The 19,316-nt window shown below is 38.8% G+C and overlaps 1 protein-coding gene and 1 pseudogene across 1 annotated transcript in view; one reads left to right on the forward strand and one right to left on the reverse strand.

Moving 5' to 3' along the window:
- DCHS2 (dachsous cadherin-related 2) overlaps positions 1 to 19,316 on the forward strand; it is a 140,699-nt gene that overhangs the window by 9,171 nt on the left and 112,212 nt on the right. The window contains 3 exon segments of the mRNA XM_087437260.1: positions 2,836 to 2,841; positions 4,217 to 4,401; positions 18,827 to 19,058. Of these exon segments, the coding sequence (XP_087293386.1) occupies positions 2,836 to 2,841; positions 4,217 to 4,401; positions 18,827 to 19,058 (423 nt within the window).
- On the reverse strand, positions 9,263 to 10,319 carry LOC106800267 (kelch domain-containing protein 4 pseudogene; annotated as a pseudogene).

Genomic DNA, 19,316 nt, shown 5'->3' on the forward strand with positions numbered 1-19,316 from the left:
AACAAACTGTTATATGCTCATGGTAGAAATTTTGGAAATTGTAATAAGAAAAAATTAAAATGAGTTATTTAATTTTGAATTTCATCTAAAGTGCAGCCATTTTTTTCTAGGACTTTTTTTGTTGATTGCTCATTTTTTTTTGATTGAGTTCTGAGGCTTTTCTACAAACATCACTGAATTAAGTGATATTATTTAGCAGGAGTAGATAAAAGACAATGTTGCTGACAATATGTCACCCTATGACTTTGGGTTGACTTTTGGGTTTTTGGGTGCCGATGTGAATGGCTGGGCAGGTGACCTCCAACAAAGCTGCCCAGTTGTTGAAGAGGATACCTTCCCAGATGGGCTGGGGGTTGCAGTGCTGGTGAGGGGAATGCAAATAGATCCATTCACTTGTGGAATATGTAAACATGCTTTCAAGAGCCAGTGTTCTCAATTTGTCTCCTGTCTCCATGACACATTCATATGGAGGCATCCTTACCCAGATGTTAAAATGAAGGAAGTGGTAAAAAAATTCTTTAAATTTCAGGAAACCAATAATGGAATCAGGGAGATATTAATATCATATTAATATTTTGCATTTTTATAATATCTCCATTAAATTTATGAAAGATCGTGCTAAGGGAGAACAGTTCTGAGTTGGAATAACTTTAAAGTAAAACTTATCAAATTCATCTCAGTCTAAAGCAGGTAAATTGAGATCAAGATGAGGAACACAGGCATTGAGAGTACTGTAATGTGGCTCTTTGAGCAGACTGAGGGATAAACTCCTCCCAGGATCTCCTCTAGATCTCTAATTTATCACCATAAGATTGTGATAATAGACTCTGACCAGATGCTTCTCTGATTCTTTGATTTAAGCAACTATTTCTGAAGAAAGGGTTATTTGAGCTTATTTGCTAACCGGGATTTCCTCTTGCAGATTTGGCAAAGACATTTTCATTTAATTTTAAATTGCCTAAATTTTATATGTAAATCAATGGATATTGGAAAATATAGACCTCATAAAGATGGCAAATTAATTATAGGCATTCAAGACCAAATATTAGTAGGTAGAATGTGTTGTTCCAGAATACTAGGTCAATATTTTAGGGAGTTGAGTAAAAACAGGGAGGAATACCTTCTTATTTTATGATTCTGAACTGCTAACATAAATTGAGATCAGTACTCTTCTCCCACTTTTGACTCCTCATATTTTGCTTTGCCAAAAATCTGGATGAGAAAAAAGTCTTGAAAGTAGAAATAAGGAAATTTGTTTTATGTAAGCAAAATTACTTGTTAATATGTGCAATTAAAGACTGAGAATGAGCTTTAGAATTTAAAGTTCATTGTATTTATCTTCCAATCAAGCCAAAGTTATTGAGAATAGCATATGGTTTTAGAAGATATATTTGGTGTCTTTGGGAACTTGAGGCTTCTAAATCATTAACAGCTGCCAGAATGGAATAGACCAAATGTACTTGGAATTTAGTTCTTTGTAGTGGGGAAGTTTGTGGATTTCCTGTTTCAGCCCATCTGATGAGAAGAATAACTCACAAATATGTTAGCTGGTTGCAGGGGATGAATAATTTTGCCAGAGAATATGAGATAGATGAGAGTGAAAAAAATTTAAATGACTGTGTCATCCACTGAAAAAAATTAAAGACTATTAAAGAGGGAAATAATATTGCCAATTGTTGAGTCTCGTCTGGTGCAGGGGTGCTCAACCTAAGCACTATCGACATTTTGGGCTAGACAATTCTTCGTTGTGGGGTCTGTCCTGTGCACTGTAGGATGTTTAGCAGCATCTCTGGCTTCAACCCACTAGATGCCACTAGCACCCTTCTTCCCAGTTGTGACAATCAAAAATGTCTCCAGACATTGCCAAATGTCCTCTTGGGAGCAAACTTGCTCTTGATTGAGAACCACTGGGCTAGACTACACAAATAGCCCCCAAACCCCAGGTTCCAGTAATATTCCCAAGATAGAATGGGATGAAGGGGCAGGCTTGTTGAGAACTTTGGTTGTTGAACATCTTATTGGGATGGGGCTTGATTTGGAAAGCATAATAATTAAGCTATAGCTCCTGCATGTGTATTGTACTGATGAAAAGTGGATCATTTGTTTTCAATCTAGAGTTAAATGAGTGCAGTAGGAATATAATAATGTAGGTGATTGATTGTCTTCTATTTTGCCTCCTTCCACAGAGCTTTACAGAAATATGTTGCACTGCCAAAACTAAATCTGTGATAGGATCACAATGGGGAGCCTTCTCTGAGTATAACTTTCTACTTGCTTCAATTTCACTACATAGTAGAGGCTTCTTGGAGACCTACATAATCTTACATGCTTGTCTTCATGTAAAGACTAAGTGGCACTTGTGGCAAAGGCTATTTGTATTCATCAAACGTCTTTGTGAGCCCCTACATTCCCCAGGCTCCCTTAGAGTTAGGTTGGGGCCATGTAACTAGTTCTGTCCAGTGAAATGTGAGCCAAACTTAACTTCTGGGCTGAAGAAGTTAAAAACCACAGAGTGCCTCTTCCACTCTCTCTTCCTTTATCATAATGACTTTGAGGACCTCACCAATATGTGTGCTATGAGCCAAAGAAACAGCTCTTTTCTTTCATTTTCTCTGTTCTCTATTCTCTTTTTCTGGGACGTCTATTAGTTGGATGTTGGACTTTCTGAATTGATCTGCTTAATTCCCTTTTATTTCCAGTTGTCATCACTTTATTTTTTTACTCTTTGGGACACAGTTGGAATTTGACCACATGGAATAGGAGGTTCAGCTAAGACTCAAGAGCACAGGCATTACTGCCAGTTGCCTTCAGATTAGTGATATTCTGGTGAGAAAGTCACATGTATATGATGTAAACACTTACTTGGAAGGGCGTTACACATGATCCAGCCAGTTCTGCACTGGAGGAAGGTCAGGAGATTTGGTGGGTATTTTTTCAGTAAATAAAGGATGAAATGACAGGGGGTAAGACTTGGCAGGCAGAATAGAGTGGTCATTAAGAGCATGTCCTCTGCTGTCCTGCTGCCTGGGTTTGAATCCCAGTTATGACACTTATTAGCTGTGTGATCTTCAGCAAGTTACATCAGCTCTCTGAGCCTGACTTTTCTGATCTATAAAACAGAGTATTAGTTCCCTATAGGTCATAAGTATGTAATATATGTTAAGCAATTAGAATAGTACCTGTTCTGTAGCATATAGCATATAGTTCTTTTTCCCTTTTTGTCTGTTTCTTTTTGTTGTTGTTGATCTTCCCTTAAAGTGCTTCTTTTATTGTAAATGCTATGTAGATGTTTGCTGTTACTGTTAATTGGGTTACAAGTCAAAAGAACTATACTGAACCTATGAACTCAAAAATTTTTAGAGTTCTGTATAGCCTGTTGTATTTCTCACTGTATACTCTCACAGTTGGTGTAAATAAGTTAAGTGCTTTCATAATTCCAGTTGCTTCATCTTTTCTACCAGTCACAGGCCTACTGCTAACATAAATGGTATTTATGGTCAAAGAGAAAGGAGCCCTTTCCTCTGGGCAGTTACAGCTCTATGTCAGTGTGCCTGGTTTGGCAAGCAGAGTGTGGGCTGAATTTCATCCCCATGTGCCCGCTGGGCGAGATGCCTTTCTGCAGTATTCAGTCTGCACAATTGTGCAGGGTGCTGATGGGGGCATTATTCCTGGAAGGAAACCTGGCTTGAAAAACTCAAATCTTGTACTCCAGGGCGAATTCTGTCAGTTGAATTGGATTACTAGTAATCATGCCACTTACCATTTCTCTGTAGAGAAATCAGGGGTAGGATGGTGAGCCCATCACTTGAAGCGCTTCGGTAGGAGAGAGAATCCATAGATATGGTGTCAAGCTGTTAGCAAATGGATGTTTTTACACCCTTGAGATTGAATGTGATTGCTTAGGTATAGTGAAAGGAATAAGAACACAAAAGGATGGAGGGCTGAGTCTCAAGGAACTTCAACTTTCAGAGATCACATGAAAGTACAGGAATGGGCAAAGGAGACTGAAAAGGAGAGGTCACAAAGGGAGGAGGAAAGTGAGGGTGAGTGCCACAGAAGGTAAGAGAGGAGAGAGAAAAACCAAAGCCTACAATTTGTGACTTGTTCTAGAGGTTACTTGGTTGTGCAGGTCATGATAGTAATTCGTGACCAACTGAAAAGTAATGATAACATTTCTATATCCTCACTGGTCAACCTCTTGTCTTGTAGGTAAAAGCCTCCGATGCAGATGCAGGACTCTATGGCTTTGTCGAGTATTCTCTTTATGATGGATTCCAAAGCTGTGAAGCGCCTCAAGCATTCCAGATCGACCCACATGATGGGCGAATCTGTGTTTCTCAAGACGTTGACAGGGAAAAGGATCCAGCCACCTATGATCTCTTGGTGAAAGCTAAGGATGGGGTAAGTCTTTATGTATGAAATTTCAAACATACTTTAAAAAAGCAAACTACTGTGTACACATCAGGGAGTACTGAAGATTATCAACAATTGGCCAATCTTGTTTTATACATCACTACCTCTTTCCTTTACTGGAGTCTTTTGAAGCCAATACCAGAGATTATATCATTTCGTCCGTAAATAGTTCAATAATATCTCTAACAGATAATGATTTTTTAAAAACATGACTGTAATATAACAATTCTTTAGTAATATCTAATATCCATTCTACTTAAAATTTTCTGGATTATCTAAAAAATGTCTTTTAATAGTTGGCTTGTTTGAATCAAGATCCAAATAAATCCAAATATTGATTCGATTGCTCTATCCCTTTAGTTTCAATCTGTAAGAGTCAGCTCTTGTACCTCCTTACCTTTTTTCCTATGATATTTACTTTTTGAAGAAATCAAGTCATTTCTTCTGTAAATTTTCCACATTTCAAATGTGGCTGATTACATCCTTGGCATTCATTTAATGTTTTATTTTATCATATTTGCTATAAACTAGCATTTAGAGCCAGAGACCTGATTCGTTTGGGCTTTATTTAGCTGGTGCTGAGTGCTTCTTATTACATCAGAAGACACACGCCATTATTCCATTAGGGGTTGCAATATGGTGATTTCTGAATTCTGTTCTTCCTTTTGCATTAATTATCTGTAATTCTTCAACTAAGAAGAATGTTCTCTTATCAACTATTTGATTATCCTGAAATCTAATTCATATAGGAAAAGCAGGGGATAATGCTTGATTATTTCTCTTTATCAGTTTTTAGAATAATGAGTTTGTGCCTTAACCATCTACAAAGGTTATTGATAATTTTTTTCCTAGTTTGATTATAAATTCCTGAATTTTTCATATTTGATGTCTTTTATATGTTGCTGACCTTATCCTTTCTGATGGTCATTTTGACTCATCTTAGTTCAGTGGAGGCACCTTCAATTTGGTACCTATATCTTTTTTTGTAAAATTTTTAAATTGACATGTGAAATGCATACAGAAAAGTGCACACATCAGAAGTGTACAGCTCAATGGATTTTTTTAAAATGAACAGATGCATAGAGGCAGATGAAGAAATACTACCAGCATCCCAGAAGCCCCTCTCTTGGCCTCATTCTGTAACTATCCCCCCCACCCTCCCACGGTTTAAGGATATCATTATTGACTTCTAACACCAAAAGTTATTTGCCTGTTTTTAAAGTTTCAGTGAATGGATTCATACAGTATGTGTTTTCATTTAGTTTCTTTTGCTGAAAATTATTTGTGAGAATCATTCATGCTGTGTGTGTAGCAATAGTTCGTTCTCGTTGGTTTATGTTATTCTTTTATGAGAATTTACAATATTTTTTAATTTATTCTATAATTGATGGTATCCATTTTAGGATCTTACAAATAGTGATTCTATTAACATTCTTATACATGTCATTTGGTGAACAAATATAAGGATTTCTATTAAGTATATATTTAGGAGTGGAATTTCTAGATCATAAGAAAGCCAAACAACTTTTCAAAATGGTTGTACCAGTTATACTGCCACCAATAGAGTATGAGAATTTCATTTGTTTCACGTCCTCCTCAACATTTGGCATTTAATGTCTTTTTAATTACAGCAATTAATTGTGTAGTGGTATATAACATTGGGGTTTTACTTTGCATTTCCTTGATGACTAATGAATTGAGCACTTTTCATATGTTTATGGGCTATTTGTAAAACTTCTTTTGTGAAGTGTCTATTCAATTCTTTACCCATTTTCTATTGTATTGTTGGCTTTTTTTCTTCTTAATTTGTATGAATTCTTTATATTTTGGCATGCAAATCCTTTGTTGGATATATTTATTGCATATATCTCCTCCCATTCTGTGGCTTGCATTTTCACTCCCATAATGGTGTCTTTTGAGGAACAGAAGATCTTAATTCTAATAAAGCTCAGATTATCAATTTGTTTCATTTTACAGCTAGTACTTTTTCTGTCCTTTTAAGAAGTATTTGCTTACCTTAGGGACGTAAAGGTATTCTCATATGTTTTCTTCCAAAAACTATTGTTTTACCTTTTACACTTATTTTTTCAATCTAGTGGGAGGAAGGTTGATTTTTTTCTAATATGGATATTCAGTCGACTCAGTGCAATTTGAAATGATCATTCTTTCCTTACTGCACTGGAGCGTCACCTTTGTCGTGAATCATGTGACTGTATATGTGTGTGTGTCCATTTCTGGACACTCTATTTTTGATCTATTTGTTTACCTTCATACTAGCACCATACTCTCTTAATTATTTCAGCTTTATAAGAGGTCATGTTATAGTATATTCTTTTAGCTTTGTCTTTTATTTTCAAGATTGCCTGGGCTATTCTTGACCATTTACGTTGCCAAGCATATTTTAGAAACAACTTGTCCAATTTCCATTATGTTACAGCAAAGATTACCTAGTATACACCCTGTTCTGTACTTTGATTTTTTTCACTTAGTCCATTTTGGAGACTTTCCTTGTTTTTCTTTTTTATCTGCTTACTAGTCTTTTGTGTGGGTACTGCTAACACCTCACTGGTCTAATCTTTCTCTTTTGGAGTAATGGGAGGACCTACCTACTTAAGACATGAGTTGTTGGGAAAAAAATGAGTCTAAATATATTTATTGCAAGTAAACATCTAGAAACTAACATAAAAATGAAGTCATTTATATTTATTAAGATTACCATGATCTATTTGGTTAGATTTTGTCAACCCCTGACTATGTGGTTTCAGAAATCTTTGCTTCTATGTAAGAAAAGATGTAGGAAACAAAAATAGCAGTAAACAGAGGAGTTGAGATTAATTCAAGTCTATGTGATTATTTAAAGCTCAATATATGCACACGCAAATATTAACCCAAGGCTTCAGAAATATATTCTCAATAGATTTTGAAACAATCATAAAAGGCCATCCTAAAATTGAATAACCAGTTAAATCTAATTCTGCAGTAGTTGAACATCTGTTTCTAATTAGTTGGTTTCAGCTGATCTTGTAAAAGTGTATGTAGAAATTATCTTAATAGAAATAAGATCATTTAATGCCGGAAATTTTTTATCCCCTAAAAGTAGTGCATTAATTAGGAGCATTGGCAGTGGAATAAAAGAAATCAACCCAGATATTTAATTTAAACCTCCTTGCTTCTTTCTGTTTCCATGCTGAATCTTCACGACAGACTTACTCTGTGAAGAATGTTTTCTTTTCCTCTCAGCTTACCAGTCTCTATTGCAATATTCCAGTGCATCTTCAACCACACCATCACTCCATAAAGCTTTTCAGACTGAACAAAAGTGGTGCATTTTTTTTTTACCCAGTTAAAAAGTATTTTATTTTAAAGATAACTAAGAAAGTGTTCACAAATAGATTGCAGGCAGCTTTTGCTAATTTTTAGAAATGAAAGAGATAATCTCCAGGTTGATGATTGCTATGGTTTGAATGTTTGTGTCCCCCCCAAATTTGTATGTTGAATACCTAATGCCCAAGGTGATGGTATTAGGAGGAGGGCCTTTGGAAGACGATTGGGCCATGAGGGTGGAGCCCTGGTAAATGGAACTAGTGTTCTTATGAAAGATGCCCCACAGAGCTCCTTAGCCTCTTCCACCATCTGAGGACACAGCAAGAAGTTGGCAGTCTCCAGGCCTCCACCAGAACCCAGCTGTGCTGACGCCCTGATCTTAGACTTCCAGCCTCCAGAACTGTGAGAAATAAATTTCTGTTGTTTATAAGCCACCCAGTCTATCATATTTTGTTATAGCAGCTTGAACGGACTAACACAATGATACATGTGAATCGTAACAGTCTTCTCTAAAAATTTCTTGTTTTTTAGAAGGAAAACCCCCCAACAAAGCACAACATATTCCAATTTTGTTAGAACAGAAACATCCTTCCTATGGGTACTTCACATTCAAGGTCTCACCTTGGTGTTTGTGTGATCTCATCCTAAACCCAGCCCTGGCACAGACGGGAGCTATTCTGCACTCTGCCTGGCTTAATATAGGTCTTATTATTATTTAGCTGTGGGTAAGGAGATGACTGCCATTGAAAAAACAGTTTCTTATGCTCACAGATCCCAAGAGGAGGGGTGTGCCACACCATAGGGGTGGGGTGGGAGGGAGATGGTGTGTGCACAATGAGAACACTGGGGTCAGTCAGGAGGCAGAGGGAGAGAGGGAAAACTGTGGACAAAGGCCTTTATTATGGTTTCCAAGGGAAGGAATAGGAGAGGCAGAATGAGCAAAGATTGGCTAGTTTGAATAATTTCAGTGAGCTCTGGGATATAGAGGTTGTCTCTAATTACCTGGTACCTGGCCTGGGCTGATTAGGGCAGGTGGATAGTGGCCCAGAGTGTGAAAGCCACTAAAGGAGGCGGTTGGGGTTTGGGCTCTAGATTGATTGGTTTGCATTTGAGAAGCACGCTCACCTGACCCTGGGCAGTCCCTCCAAGATCAGCAAGCCCCAGATGTCAAAGCATCAGAATACAGAAAACAGAAGACACGGCTAGTACAGTCCCCCTGCCCTGGTGCAGTCCCCTCAAAGAGGAAGGCAAAGGGCTCACCAGAACTCCTGCTACACCTAAGGCTGTACAAAAGAAAATCTTTGCAGCTACCTTGCTTCACTCCAATTTATTGGAAATAACTCCCAGTGATACTGAGGGAATTCACTACTCAGTTTAACTTTTGTCCCAATGTAACATCTTAAATCATCGAAGAACGTTTTTGTCAAGGCATGGTCTGCTTTCAGCACTTTCTTTTCCTTTGCATCAGGTCCCGTGTGATCCTGTGCGAGCTTCACTCAATACTGCTCAGTCCTGGCCAGGTAGTCCACATACTCTTCGTCAGGCACCCCCAACGAGTGCTCTTCCTCTTCCTCCCCACTTTCCTCTCAGGTGTTGTCATCCCCCTCATCTTCATCTCCTCCTTCTGTGTCCTCTACCTCATCTGTGTCCTCTTCCAAGTTTATCTCCTCTAGACGCCCTTGAGTTTTTAGATCCATCTCCACTAAAGTCTTCCATTCTTCCAACTTCTGGAGATCAAGGCAGTACAAGTCACTGAGGGTGAACTGGCAGTCACCTGCTTCAAACATGCCCCCCATAAACATAGAGCAGCCCGTGCTTCATGGCCAGCATGGCTTTGGAGCGAGGACTTGGCTCTGTCAGAGGGCCACTGGCTTCATCAGAACCATCTTCCTCCTTCCTGCTGCCTGGGGCAGAGAGCACTTGTTCAGAGGTGATCATACTCCCATCCTCTGTGACCCCCACTTTGACCACCTCCAGGGACTCCTGTGTGCTGGCTTCCCCACATTCCTGATTATCACATTCAGACTCCACTTTTTTTGCCTCATCTACATTTTCTCTTCCCTGACTTAGGTCCCTTCGGCTGCCCTGCAAACCAGTGGTTCTTTGTGGTGTCATAGAAATACAGGTCATTAAAAAAGTCACTCTCCAGACTCTCTTCCTCTTTCTTACCACAGACACCACTAAAGAGGACTGTCAATGATTCAGGGCCACAGCTACTGAAATGCCACATCTTGGAGTGAGCTATGTTCCCCAAGGGGTAATCTGAGTCCACATCCATTTCCCTTTTCTTCCTTCCCCTCAGACTTTAGTTGGAACATATCTGAATGCAGAGTGTGTTTGTCCACCTTGCTTGACTGGTTCCAGTAGCCTCCATAGATGATTCTGTTCCCCTGGGGAGTGACAGACATTTGGCAGCCCAGTCTGGGTGTGGGCCCAGGCCCTCATGGGGACAGCTTGCTCCATGTGAATGTGTCCAGGTTTAGAGGTGTACATATCATTGTAATAGAGGTACTTGTACTGTCATGGAAACCACCAAAAAGAATTAGCTGTGCCTTCCAGACTACCATCCGATACCCACTTTGACCTCAAGGACTGCTTGGTGACTTGCTCCTAGGTCTTGGTTGCCAAATGCAGGACCCAAAGATCCATGTAGTGAATACAATCAATTCATCCTTCTCAGGATGAGCAGAGAATGACACATTCAACGTTGGTGAAAATGAGGAACAAGGTGTTTCTACAATCTGAGTCTTTTTAGCAACTAGTGTCTAGAAATGGGCTTCAAGGTTTCCTCTTTCCGCAGCTCTTGGACACCTTCTACTCTCATCTTGGTAGCGTCTTCTCCTTCTTGCCCATCATGCTGGTCCAAAGCAGCATGAGGGGACCCAGAGAAGGAGCTTGGCTTGGCAATGCATTTTTAAAGACAAGTTTTAGAAGTGTCTCCACCCTCCTCCTAAATCATAGGCTTTTAACAACTTCCTAACCTTTACCTTGCTTGGAACTAAAACTGCCTCCAATGTTCCTTGTGTTTGCCTCGGAATGTATGATAGCAGGAAACATAAGTGTATATGTGTGTGTGTGTTATCCAGTGTGCAATGTTTATTCTGTTGCCTGCATAATCTTCATAAATTTCTTCTGTGATGAACTGTACATTTCTACAGGGTAAAGTCTGCTTCTATCACAATTATTCTGTGCAATATCCACCAACAGCATACATCTCTAATCAAAAGGGTTGGTAAAGATGAAGATAACAATGTTGATAATGACTTGGTAGGCTGTCCCCTAAAAACAACCTAGCTTGGATCTGAAGAATAAATGAACTCAGACAGATATTTTAGGTTCAAGATGTTGGATTCTAGGCCATAATGAATTAATTTACAGTGAAGTGCACCTGGACAGAAGACCTTTAACTTTACGTAATTACCTCGATAATATATGGTTTTCCCTCTGATCCTTTCTCTTTCTAATATATGTCCTGAAAGTTCTTTGGAAGAAAATTGCCCAGAACCCATTTGCTGGTATCACTAAGAGATTTTATTTGTCAGTAGAATAATTTTTCTTGCAAAATATCTAGATCTTCTGGGCTTCTTTGCCGCTGCTCTATTTATCCTTGTGATGACTGTCAATATTTTTTTAACTCAATCACTTCTCCTATTCTACTGATATTACTTCTGAAATAATCTATTTTTGCTGCTACTGCTGCTGCTATTTATCTCGTACATAGAAGCCATGAGGATGCTATAAAATTACATAATGGAAACAATTAATTGGAGTACATGGAAATCAAGTAGTTTACCACAGTAAAGCTCTATAATTTAATTATACCATTCTTATATCTAATTCCTTGTTCTTTTTCCCATTTTCACCAAGTGACTCTGTTTGGTATATATTTATTAACATTCTATCTTTATTTTTTGTGACATCTTGAATTCTGCAGCTAAAATATGTGTCTGAGATAAAGCTGTTTCAACTTTATCTCACCACTCCAGGCTTAGGGGAGCATTGTGTCAGACTAGCAATATAGAAAGTAAATTGACTTAGCTCTTCACCATTATATGTATTCATGATAAAAGTTGGCTATTGAAGTTGTGCTACATATTTTGTGTGTAATGCAGATAGATCTCTAGAAGCAAACTTTCCAAGTAAAAGGGCATACTCATTTTTTTCACAGCTTTATTGAGCTGTAATTGATAAATAAAAATTATATACATCTGCAATGTACAACATAATGTTTTGATATTACATATACATTGTGAAATGATTACCACAATCAAACTAACATATCCATCATCTCACATAGTGAGTGGTGAGAACACTTAAGATCTACTCTCAGCAAATTTCAAGTATGCAATATAGTAATATTAACTATAATCACCATGTTGTACATTAGATCTCTAGAACTTACTCATCCTGCATAACTGAAACTTAGGGCATACTTACTTTAATTTTTATAGATTGTGTTATCTCATTTTCCAATATCCAAGTGCTTATTCCTATCTTATATTTCATTGATCACCACCCCTCACCCCAGTTTCAAGAATAAGCCATTGCTGAATTGCCCATGTTTTCTAACTAAATTGTCTGAACCATCTCAAACTGATTGCCTACCATTCTTTATTATGCTACCAGGATTAATCCCTAAATGTCTTAAATACCACTGTACCTCATTCTTATCTGTAGAAGTTTAAGCCTCCCAGCCATTCATTATTATTTGTACTCTCATTCCATCTGCTCTATTCATCCTTTAATTTGAATCAACTTCCTAATCCACCCTCTCTGCCCTCCCAAACTCTTCTACCATGCCCTCCGGAATTTATGGTCCATCAATTAGCAAAATCTCTTATAATCTCAACCTGGTCTCTGACTGCTCCTTTATCTTTTTGCCCTGATTATAACAGGCTGCCCTTGAGGACACCAATTCCTCTCTGATCCTCTCACAGAGAAGCCCACATTCCACTAATCACAAACCTGGAGGGATGTATTGATGTGGCTGCCTTCCTCGTCGCCCATCACAGCATCCAAATCATTTCCTCTCCTTTCTCCATCAAAAACCAGTTTGCTTTTGAAGTCTGATATTGTCAGACTATACCATGGACACTCTTTCTTGTTGCCGTCATGTTCTCAAGTTTCTTCTCACATAGGACTTTTACACATTACTCAGTCTTCCTCTCCACCACTGTTCCCCTCTTGAAGACTACAATATCTGTTTAGTGAACCACCCAACCCCCTGAGCTTCTCAGTTCCTTAACTTTCTCATTTCTAGGGATCATCACCAGTAATTACACACCCTCTGAAATCTCAATTTCAAGCATGCTATATTCTGATAAGCATTCTTATTTTTCTGTCTCACTTACTGTAGTACCTCCATTCCAGCCGATAATTCTTCTCCCATGTTAAGATTTCTAGTTTATTGATCCATCATTAAATTCATTCAGTTGTAAATTCCTTTTAGTTCCCTCACTCCATAGAACTCTCCAGGTAAAACCCCAGCCCTATCTAAACCCAATTCTGCCTTTTCTGCACTTGCCTAAGCAGCTGAATGTGCTTAGAGAAAAATAACATGCCTGCTTGAGAGCAAAGTCTTTACCTTCCTTCCTACTGTCAGCTCACATTCTTTGCCTTCTTGCCTATTATCATATTAGAGATGTCCCTGTTTGCATCAAAAGCAAATATCTCTACCGTTCAAGGTCCCATCCATTCTGGCTTCTTAACGATATCACTTCTATTAGTATTTGCTCTTTTTCCTGCAACACTGATTTCACAAATTCTGTTGAGTATCTCCCTTAAGCATACAAGGCATAATAATAGTTGCTATCTTAAAAAAAAAACCAAAACCTTTTTTATTTCATGTGCTTTTTTAGAAAACCATTTTATTCCTCTTTTGCAACAAACCTACTTGAAATAGTCGTCTCTATTTCCTCACTTTTCAATCTTTCTTTGATCCATTCTTCTCATCCTACCTCTCTAATAAAACTGCTTTTATGAACATGATTTCTGTTGTGCTACATCCTGGGATTATTTATTTATTTTCATTTTATTCAACTTCTCAATGAACTTGAAATTATTCTTTGAACGCTTGTTCTTTTGGCTTTGGTGACACCACAGCTTACTGTTTTTTTTCCCTGGACCCTCATTTTGCTTCACCTTTGCTCATTGAATCATAAACTATAGACTAGAATGCATTGACAAAGGAAACCACAGCCCACAAGAGCTACGAGAAGTGAAGGATAGTTATTAATATTCTACTATTCAGGAGCCCCAGAAGGTGAGAACAGAGAGAATGGATAGTAGACAATGGCCAAAGTAGAAATAAGAGCAGAAATTTTTCCATATCTAGGATTGCCCTAGACGACCTTCCTGCCTCCAGTATTGTATGCTTTCCAGCTTGGTGTTTTTTCAAACTACTCCCAACTTTCACAGCATGTCTTGAAAGGACTGGGTTTCAGGTGGATTGGTTAAGAGTCTCTTACCATAATTCTAAAAAGTAAATGATGAAAATTATATCAAAACCATGACTTCTTGGTGGAAAGAGAAAGGATAAGGCAAAGTTAAGAAATATTCATGCATGGAATTTATGGAGTGTATTAGTTACGTATTGCTGTGTCACAAATTGTTCCCAAATTTAACATCTTAAAATAACAAACATTTATTATCTCACGCACTTTCAAGGGCTAGGAATCTGGAAGCACCTTAGCTGGTGGTTCTGGCTCAGAGTATCTCAAAGATTGCATTATCAGGAGAGTCATGATGAGCTGGACAGAAGTTTAGTTACAGAGGGTTGGGAGGTGAACACTCTGAGGGAATGGAGAAAATGAGTTCAGATTAGCATTCCCCACATTGTGTTCTGTGGAATAATTTTCTCCTAAGATACTCCTTCCACAGGATTCTGTGGTCAAATAAGAGTGGGGAATACCTCAGAACTCACCCCTCTAGAAATGCACATAGGAAAGGCTCCGGGAGAAGTCCTGAGGCAAAGGATCCATTTGCCTTGGTTAATTCAGCATTCTCCCAACTTTTTGACTAAGGTTCCTCTTTATTTATTTATTTTGAAGGCACATCTCTAAATTACTACCTCACATATCTCTTTCTAACACCTAGATTTGATCATATCTCTTCATGAATGATAGCAATAGTGTTCCATGTGGCGATTTAGAAAGAAACCAGAACTCTGAATTTTAGCCTTTTAAACTTTATTTTTGTGTGTTTTAAATATAAATAATACATTAACACAGTAAATATTTATATAATTTATTAATAAATAAATGTATATGTAATGAGAGTATCACACCACAGTTTTTACTGATGGGGTCCACTGGTGTGCAGAATAGTCTATCCTCCTTAGCATTTCAATCAAGTTCTACAAATCTATCAAGGCTCTTCTCCCGATCCTGCCCACCCTCTCCATGGACACACCCCTTTAGCCACGTTAGTTAGCTTACCGTGCCTACAACATGGCAGAGAATTTTTTCTAATGCCATTACATTTTCTAGGATGTTATTTTACCTGAAATATCTGTTTGTCAAATTTTTTTTTTTTTAATTTTTAAGAGTTTATTTGAGCAAAAATAGATTTGAATCCAGCAGCGCCAAACTGAAAGTGGTTAGGATTCCTCCACCAACAGAAGCTAGGGGAAAGATTTTTATAAGGAAGACACAGAAGCAAAGCAAGGAAATTTTTTGATTGGCTAGAGCTTAAGTAATCAGATTCCAATCCTGTTCGTTACCTTTGAGGTTTTGTTATCTGCCTATAAATTGGACTGAATCCTGAATTCCTCTACTTGCCTCAAATATCTGGCTACAAGTCTCTTCTGATTTGGAATTGCTAAGAACAAAGACTGCCCTTAAACCTTGTTGGAAGGGACCATACCAGGTCTTCCTTACTGCTCAGACAGCAGCCAAACTTCAGGGCCTTGAACCTTGAATCGTATCTCCCAATTTAAAAGGGCTCCTCCAGTCTCTTGGAACTGCACACCAGCTGGAGATCTAAAATCCAATTTGTTTTTGAGGACCCCCATCTCAAGGATCCCTTCAGCATCGAGATTCCGTCTGTGCAGTGTTCACAGCATGTGTCTGCATCTGAGTAATGAAGACCATCCACAATCCTTTCTCTGTAGTTCTGAAACCCCAAGGCTCTCAAGATGGAAAGTTTTAAAAACTCATTTGGCGAGAAACCTGACTTGAACTGACCCGGGGCCATTCATGTTTCTTTATCCCTCTAAACGTGTCTATTCATACATTTTGCTGCAGAATATTAAATGCTTGATTACCGGGTGCCACCCAGACCTGACTAGGTATATGTACTATATTATGTTTCTAAAACTTGAAAAATTCCCAGACAAATCTATCTGGCATCAAGTATTTAGGATAAGGAGCCTGTAAATTCTTATAATTGATGGTGATTAACCATTACAAATGCTTTCATACATATCATGTCCTCGTTCCAACAACAGGCCTGCAGGGCGAGTAGGTAGCCCCGCTTTACAGAAGAGGTAGCTTGGACTCAGGGACTATCTGACTTTCTCAATGCTATGGTCCCAGATGCAGGCAGGGCCAGACATTAGGCCCAGATCTTTAAGCTCCAGATTGTTCCACTGTGTCACAAACCCAGTTGTGTAGTGTCTGTTTCATAATTGTAAGTCCCTTGTAAACAGAGACCCTGTCTTCTTTCTCCCTTCGAAGACTGAGTCTGTGGTTGGCATTGCCCCCAGCGTAGTCTTTAAACAAGTCTTTCATGAAAGGTAGCATTTTATACCATAGCAATAATTTAAAAAGTATTTTTCAAATTTTGAATTTAAAAGAAGTCAGCAGGGGCTTTGGGGACACATCAATCTCCGGTCCAGTTGCAGATCTGTGGTTTACAGTCTCCTTTACCTTGGACTAGTCACTTATCTTCTCTGTGCTTTGATTTTCTTACCTGTAAAAATGGGGAAAACCATAAAAAATCTAGAAAAAGGAGATTATAACAATTGAAAGAGAAATATACATAAAGCACACTTAACACACATTCACAAATCGCTTTTATTAGAGGAAAGTACCCCCTCTTTGATAAATTCAGCAGATGAAAACTGAATTCATAAAAAAGACTGAGATGTATTATACTTTTCCTGCAGAAAGATTCATTGTTCTGTGACAGTAAGTTTTTCACTTTGTCCATCTAATATTTTGGTTGTTTTGGGTAGCATGGCCTGATTTAGGATCTTCATGGACAGCCTAGGAATTAACATCTTTGTTCTTAGAGATCTTACGGTGGAGTGATAAGGATGGATGATTAAGGAGCGATAATGGATGGATCATTTCTCACATCTTTCCCACTTTCTCATTACTTGTCTTACCTGCTTTCTCAGCCCCTCCTAAAACCTAAGTGACTTCTTGAACTCAAGGAAAAAATATATAAGAAAGGGGAAGGGAAATGTCAATGGAAAGCAAAATGGAGAAGGAAGACAGTTCGGACAAGCCGCAGGGTCTGTGTCAGATGGTATGCAGTATTTTCTATCTGTTTGTAATCAGTCTGCAGTCCCCTCTTACTCCACCCCACCTGGGGACCTACGGGTTATTTAGATTTGCTGAAGATACAGCACCAATCTGCACTTTAAGCAAACAGACTGGGTGGAACTTCCATTGTTTTTATTGCAATCGTAATTAGCCCTCGTTTCTCCTGTTCTAACTGGTAGCTCGCATGGCCCTAGTACTTTATTCAGCTTAGAACGTGGAAAATCACACTATTTATTTCTAAAGATGTATTTCTTTTTTAGTCCTCAATGTCTGGGGTACAGGGACCTCAGAACGTGAGAGCCATTTCTGGATTCGTCCTAAACGTCATCCCAAACAATACTCTTTCTCGCCCTCCCTCACCCTCAACGTGTACTGCCTCCCTATCTGCCAGCAGCCGTCCTGCCTTTGTCTCGGGCCAAACCTTCTTCTTCAGTCTTTCTTTTTTCTCTTTGCTCAGTGCCTCCCCGCCACAGTAGGAAAAAGAAACAAAAAAAAAGAGAGAAGGGGGGAGGATAAGTGAATAAGAAAACCCAGGCTGTTGTGACTTACCAAGGATTTTTGTCAAAGAGGAAAGTACCAAAATGTACCAGATAGACGTGGAAAATGGTGCTTTAAAGTAGGAACACATGTTTAACTTTAGAAAAGTAAAAATTACAGAGGATTATTTTCTTCTGTTGTATCCTCTCCCCTTCTCCTTGTTTTTAGATGGAGGCAACACAGTACGGGATCCACTTCTCACTACTTTATGCACTATATTACTTCTCTAAAACTTGAAAAATTCAGAATTCTAAAATATGGCCCCAAGTATTTAGGATAATACCTCTATTGCCACCATCTACTCCAGACTTGATGATGCTAATAGCCTCCTATCTCCCACTTTTGCCACTTTGCAGGCTGTTCTGAACTCTGCGGCCAGAGTGACAGTTAAAATCTAAGGCAAATCAGGCCACTCCTCTGCTCAAAACCCTCCAATGGGTCAGAGCCATGGTCCTTTCAGAGACCCGCAGAGCCTCTCTGACATTGCCTCCCTGACTTCCTTGCCGTTCCCTGAACAGGCCTGGGATGCACACTGCACTCCTGCCTCAGGGCCTTTGCACTTGCTCTTTCCTCTGTCTGTTATGCTTTTCCTCCAGATAACTGAAGTTTAGCTCCCTCAATAGGTCAGTCTTTACTCAAATGACACCTTCTTAGTGAGGCTTTCACCAACGACCTTTTCTAAAATTGTCTCCCCCACCAATACTCCCTTACCCCCTAGTCAAAAATTATCCTGGGGGTAAAGGTGATTTGTTTTTTCTCTTTGGACAGCAGGACAGCTTTCCTTGAATGTCTTTGGCCTCTACTCTGAAATTATTGCCTCATAGGAGCTTTAAGTGGTAATCTTGTTCATGTTTAGGAATCAGCACTGAAGTATAGATACCGTGCTGTTATCCATGAGCTCATATCTCAAGGTTAAAAGTAAAATGAATATATATATATATATATATATATATATATATTTTTTTTTGGTGTTTCAAAAGTCTGTCCTAGGGTCTTTGTTGATTATTCTGCATCCCAGTGTTCAGAAGAGATCCATTTGTAATCGCTTCTCATTCATTCAACAGGGTGGGCTAAGCGCCCAAGCTTTTGTTCGTGTGGAGCTGGAGGACATGAATGATAATGCACCTGTGTTTAACCCGTCAACCTACGTGACAAGCATTAGTGGCCAGACCCAGCCCGGCACCGAGATCATCAGTGTTCTTGCCACTGACAGGGATTCTGGCATATATGGAACAGTGGCTTATGAGCTCATTCCTGGAGACGTGTCATCCCTTTTTACCATCAACTCCACCACAGGTATGTGATCTTGGAACAGCAAAGAGAATTGTACAGACATCCAAAGTAGATCCCTTTCTTGTACTAGGTCTGGCATTCCCTTATTCTCTTTGGGTCTTAGTTTCCTTGTTTGAAAATGATAAAAAGCTCCTTTTAATTCTCGAGTATGGTAATCTGCCAAAGAAGTCCAGTGAGCAAACTGAGTCTTTTAGAAATAATCAATATTTAAGAGATGACCCTCCCCTTCCTATTGGTTTCTTGCAAAAAAAATAATGTGCG

Source organism: Ceratotherium simum, chromosome 12 (assembly GCF_057802395.1).
Source record: "Ceratotherium simum simum isolate JZ-2026a chromosome 12, ASM5780239v1, whole genome shotgun sequence".
Classification (NCBI taxonomy): Eukaryota; Metazoa; Chordata; class Mammalia; order Perissodactyla; family Rhinocerotidae; genus Ceratotherium; species Ceratotherium simum.